General features: G+C 39.4%; 1 protein-coding gene across 7 annotated transcripts in view; it reads right to left on the reverse strand.

The window, feature by feature from the left end:
• PROX1 (prospero homeobox 1) overlaps positions 1-6,256 on the reverse strand; it is a 53,716-nt gene that overhangs the window by 29,087 nt on the left and 18,373 nt on the right. For all 7 annotated transcript variants that reach the window (XM_019635505.1, XM_019635504.1, XM_019635503.1 and 4 more), the window contains one exon: positions 928-1,035. In XM_019635505.1, coding sequence (XP_019491050.1) covers positions 928-1,035 — 108 coding nt within the window. The remainder of the gene's footprint in view (positions 1-927; positions 1,036-6,256) is intronic.

Genomic DNA, 6,256 nt, shown 5'->3' on the forward strand with positions numbered 1-6,256 from the left:
GGTGGGCAGGAGAGGGTGGGGGAGAAAGCACCCAACCCTAATAAACTAATCTCAGCTAATGTAATGTTTAGCAAGAACCTTGGATAATGATACCATGCGTGTCATTATCATCATCAAAACCCAATCTATGTTTTAAAAAGTTACAGATGATTAACACGACATTAAGTTGATGCAAACAATTACTTAACCCCCCCCACACACACACACACAGACACACACGCACGCGCGCGCGCGCGCACACACACACACACACACACACACACACACAGAACCAGGAGGTCCCCATGTTCTGTAGAATGAGGGAGGCTGCAGCTGTAGGGCCGACAGCTTTCATATCCTCATTTGAATAATGTGTCCTGAATCTGTCACTTTATTCATTCTCCTTATGCTCAGTGTACTCTGCATCAACAACAAATTAAGTTGTAAATAAGAGACAATCATCACTTTTGTTTTTAAGCAGCTACTGCATAGAGAATTTCAATGTACGCTCCTTTTCGACAGGGGGAGAAAGAGGTGCTAGAGTTTGCTTTCATAAGTACAAATACGGGGAAACTAACAGAAACAAAAACAGAAACAGCTTACTGTTGCTCAGGGGAGGGAGAAAAATATTCTCTAAAGCACATCCATTCAGTGTCAGCAGAAATTTCTTCCAAGAAGTTTCTAAGACATATAAACACAGAGGCTAAGTGTCCCCGAGTATATTGGAAACCCATGTGACATTAATACCAAGTCCTGTGGTCTCAATACGCAAGGGGCATCTTTGCTGGGTCCAGCTTTAGACAAAAGGACAAGTGCATTAAATCAATTACAACACAGGTGTGTCAATGAACTCATTCCACACGCATCTCCATTAACTTCTAGGGGTTCAAATCACCACGGCATGCACAGAAATTGAAAAAAAAAATCAATGATGCACAATGTCCCTACCTTTACATCGGAGAAGTAGGTCTTCAGCATATTGGAGCTGGGATAACGGGTATAAAAGAACATGAGCTTTGCTTTTTTCAAGTGATTGGGTGACAGTCCTTCCTGCATGTGGAATGCAACTGGTTAAGGAAAAAAATTTCTTTAAGCAGAAGGACCAACCACCTCCCCACCACCAGGAGTCTAGAGGCCCACCAAGCAGCCGTGGGAATTCTGGAAGGAAATTGCAGTGGCCATGGAATTAATCACTAACTTGCTGCCGCTTGCTCAAAATGCCCCTTGCCTGTCAGGAATGGCCAAATGTCACAGTGAGGATGCACAATTCAGCTGCAGAATCTTGGCTACTTTGTGTTGAGGATGTGCCCCTGTTGGAGGTCCTTGTGCTATCTATATGTTCACTTGTTGCTAAGGAGACAAATGCACCCAACACGTGCTATGCAACTCATCACGAGAGTTTTTTCTTCTTCACAATTACAGTTCTGTTTATTCTTCCCTCCACACTCTGCAGTTCACATCAAATTATGATACTAATGTACGTGAAAACATAAAATGCATTATTTTGAACACTGTCAGGCAAGCTTTGCGTTTTACCTTTTAGTGCTAATCTAATGGAGCTTCTTGACTCACTTTCTTCCTATCTCATTATTATATCCTTTTAATTGTTTCCTTTTAAATAATAGCTAAAATTTGGGAGGGGTAATTTTGACACAATGAGAACGGGGAAGGGGGTGTCGCTTTTGTTCAAGCAATGATCCAAAACCAAATACAATTTGCATCTCACGGATTTACAGTTAACTCCTTTGGAGAGTGGCGCAGTGGTTGGGGCTCACAAATCGATAACTGTGGGTTAGCAGATCCATAAATGGCCACTTACCCAAAATAAGAAGGCCTATTTATCTGGAAACATCATTACCTTTTAGATCTGTAAACAGCAGCAACTAAAACAGTTCCCCAGAGAACGTGAGGCTAACCATAACAATCCAGGCTTCCTGACTCTCCCCCAGTTTCTTGGCACTCCTCAGCAGACTCCGAGCTGGGATGGCTCTGGTCACATCTGTGCCGCAGCCTGGCCCTGCCATTTCCTCAGCAAATTAATGGCTTTATAATTTATCAGAAATGAAGATGCACGTGGAGAAAATCAATGTGGTCCCCCACAAGGTCAATTAAGGGTCCTTCCTAGAAGCTTCTCTAAGGATTTTTGCTCTTAAAAGAGAGTCTGGGAAAAAAATGAGGAAAAAAAGAAAAGGAAAGAAAATGTGTGTGTGTGTGTGTGTGTGTGTGCGCGCGCGTGTACGTGCATGCATGTGCGTGTGCGTGTGCGTGCGCACACACACATACACACACACACACTCACACACACACACAGTTTACTACCCAACAAAAATTTCACACCTTATGAAAAAAAGAGCAAATAAACACAGGTATTTAGGAAAGGTAAAGGTTTCCAAATGAGCTCCATCGAGTACAGCATGACCCATCTTAGGAACAGAAGGAAACCAGAAAGTTATTCGAGATGCATAAGCAAATGAATATTGATAAGCTCTTCATACCGATAAACTTCTTATAACAGGGCGTTTAACCAACTATTCTGCTGACACGGTGATGAGCATTTCCCTTCATAGCAAGCAAATTGTGAAAAGATCACCTTGGTTTGTAAATAGAAGAGTTAAATATTGTTGTTTCCCACCCCCCCACCCCCACCCCCACTGGAAATAAACACTGAAGAAAGAAATTTTGATTTTATATCTGTAAACCAAAGCAGCTTAACTGAACTTGTGTTTTTGTTTGAGATGATTACAAAGACGATAATTTATGACTGACATACTTTTTGTGCCAAGGAAAGAGCTGAAAGGCCCTCCAGTAACCTCCATTAGACAGATAGAGAAAACTAAAGGAGCACAGCACACTTCAGGACCATCTGTCCAAAAGGATAAGTGAAGTAATAGTTGCAAGCTGTCTGCTATTGCCTCGTGATAAGAGTTTTAGGCAAGTCCAAACTTCGACAAACCTTCTCAGATCTGGGTTCTAATCTTTTTTTTTTTTCAGATGGCTACATTAAAACAACCTGGAGTATTTAATTATTAGAGGGAAAAAGTCCCAAATTTTTTAAATGTTGGTCTCATACAAAACAAATTGTTTTGCGGTGGCTCTCAGATGGTTATAGAGCCACCAAAACTTCCTGAAGCTTTCAATACATTTAAATTATGCTAAGATGGTTTAGTTCTTTTTATTTAAAAGACAAAGCAAACTGTCCATCTTGTTTTTTGATGGGGACTTAGGGACTTTTTATTTCATGAAAAAAAAATGATTTCGATTCGAATTTCTCAAGTCTGTTTTTGCTTTAAAATGTTTCCTGTTGGTAATACTTGGAATTGATCAGTCAAAATGGAACACAGAATAAATCTTTATCTCTTGCTCATCGTGTAATTGAGATAAAATTCCCATAAAATATATGTTTCTAATAAACTATTAAAAATAGCTAATGAAACATTTAAAAGCCAACAGTTAGATAATCCTTTTTTTTCCTCCTCAAAATAAATCTGAACTGACCAATTGGTTAATTTCCCTTTTAAGTGCTTGTGCTGAAAAGCAACTGTTCTTCCAAGAAAGCACTAGCTGTTTCCAGGATACTTACACACGCACAATGACTCATGATGGAATAGATTCAGTAAACATACAGCTGTACTGAACACGAGCTAAGCTCCATTCAAGGCCAGGAAAGAAAATGAGCACAAATAAATATTAAGGAGGTAAGGGGGGGTGGGTGAGGGGGGATGGAACGCAAACAAGATCTGTCCAGGCAGCTCATGTGGCTTTGCCTCAATTCTCTTAGCCATAGCTTTGTGAAGACAGATGACATTCAATTCTATGTGTAATGCAAAATAGACAATAACTACTGAAACTTGAGACAGCTGCCAGGTGTAAAAAAAAAAAAAAAAAGAAAAGAAAGAAAGAAAAAGAAAAAGGGGGGGAAAAAAGATGATAAATCCATAAATTAATGAAAGACATCTGCTCGGGAATATAAAAGATCAGAGAAGTAGAGTACTACAGCTGAACCTAAAGCGGTGTTCAAACAACCTGAGAATCGAAGTGTTGTCTGTTTACCAAGCACAACATAACCTTACCTAAGCAGGCGGCAGCGGGAGCAGCGGAGGCAGCAAAAAGGCAAATGGGAGAATAATAGGTTGTGAAGGTTGGAGGCAGAAAATTCTTTTTTTCCAGCTGAACTCTGAATTGTGGCTAACGATTCTGCAAGCTGCATTTCTAACCAAATGGATTGGGACTGCTTACTTACAGTTTCGAAACCACTTTGAACCCAGAGAATTTTAGCTTTCTCCTTAGGCTCGGATTTACTATGTTTCTAAGAGACTTGCCCCCTAAGAAACCTTACGTGGGGAGAGAAAAGATGTAAACTCCCTCATTTCGTGAAAGGGAGAGAGCAAGTTGTCACTCCACTAAGAAATTCAACGGAACTTATGCAATGTGTAGTTTAATGGAAATTAAAAAGAAAAATTACATACTTCATAATGGGGGTGGGGAGTAGGAACCCAGAATCATTCAGTCTTTTATATACATGTTTCCCTATAGCTAATGTAGCTAAAAGAATTCCTATGGCCCCACAAGACTTCTAAAAAATGTAAAAGATCAACTTTTATGGATTATTTCACATTTTAGAAATCCTTTTTTTTTTTTTAATCCATGTTTCCCTGTTGGACTTTAGTTTCAACTCACTAAACAATGTTCCTTTCTAAACTTCCTCAAGTATTTTGAACATTCTCCCTAAACGCTGAGTAGGGAAAGCAGGCTGTCACAGAGAACAGGCTCCGTTTCTTCACCTGCACGTCTTAAGGGCTGATAATCCTTCTCTTGTGCTTTAATTGGGTGCATGCAAATGTTTGAGGCCTACACAAGGCTATTTTTCTTGAGATGCAAAGAGGATGAATGACAAGGAACATCGCGAAGAAAAGCAATTGGCTGGCTGTTTCTTTGGCAATTTGAATAAAACTTAATATTTGATTAAATAGATTCATTTGCAAAGATATGGAACACTTTTTTTTTTATATCCAAGACATGAGCTCTTGGAGCAGGTGCACTGAAGTTCAGTTTAGCATGCACACATTCACTACTTCCTTTCTATGAGAAGGGATAATGAGGCAGTGTGTTCTATTATATGGAACATATACACTTCATGTGTTGAACTTAAAATGGATTTATCTGATAAGCTGGGGTTCTCAATAGTTCTTATCTTGGCTGCTTCGTTCAGAGAAACAGATGATGCCTGTTGGGATGGAAAAGAATTATTCCTTAAGAATTAAATTATTCATTCCCATTTGGAAAGCTATGAACGAAAAATAAAAACATAATAATGACAATAATAGTGGCAACATGTCATCTCATTTGTGCTCTTTTCTAGTCATCCTTTCTAGGAATACCTGTACAGCATGTTCAAATATGGGCTCGTATGCCTAAAGCGGAAGTAAGACATCACTCCTTGTGATCCCCAGAGATTTCTTTAAAATAAACATTTGAGACTTTTGCCTACACAACATCAGGTATACCAAGGGAAGAACTCATTGCCGTTCAAGGATAGAGAGAGGAGAAAAGTGGATTCATTTTCCCAACGAACATTCAGATCTTCACTGGCTTCAGAATTATGTGGACTACAGAAAAAGTGGCTTGCCTATCTTCTTCCTGAGAGATAATTTATCGATGAGATAAATGGTTAAATGTGATGGGGTAGAGGGGAAAGAGAAAGAAACGGGCGTGTGAAGGCTAGAAGGCGGGAAATGTGAGCATTAATTGCAACAAGAGGCCCAAATTCTTTGGCCACATGAAAGAAACGACTTCAGGAATAAGCACCTGACATTTCATATGAACACAGGTGTTTCCCAACCACCACTGTTCAACAGAATCTTACATTGTTAGGAGAGAGGACAAGTTATTCATCTGAAGGAGAAGCAACTGTATTCTCTTTAAAGTCTTTGATACTTGGAGAAATAAAAGGAACTTTTTTCCATTCAAGTCCTCAAAATTCCTCAGGGGATTTAGGAAGGGTGAGACAATGAATGTGGCCAACCTTAAAGCAAATCTAAAATATTTTTTTCCTAGAAGACCCAACTTACTTAAACCAAAAACAAAAAACACAGACATAATTATCTGCTTACAATGAGAAGTCTAATTAAAAAAAAAAAAGCCGTAAACTGGCATCTTGAGTTAAAGAGTTTAGTATGGACTTATAGGACTTTGAAACCCTGGCTTCAAATATTCACCAAAATAGGCCTGTCTCTTTCGTGTGTGTGTGTGTGTGTGTGTGTGTGTGTGTGTGTGTGTG

The sequence above is a fragment of the Hipposideros armiger genome, unplaced genomic scaffold, assembly GCF_001890085.2.
Source record: "Hipposideros armiger isolate ML-2016 unplaced genomic scaffold, ASM189008v1 scaffold_22, whole genome shotgun sequence".
Taxonomy (NCBI): Eukaryota; Metazoa; Chordata; class Mammalia; order Chiroptera; family Hipposideridae; genus Hipposideros; species Hipposideros armiger.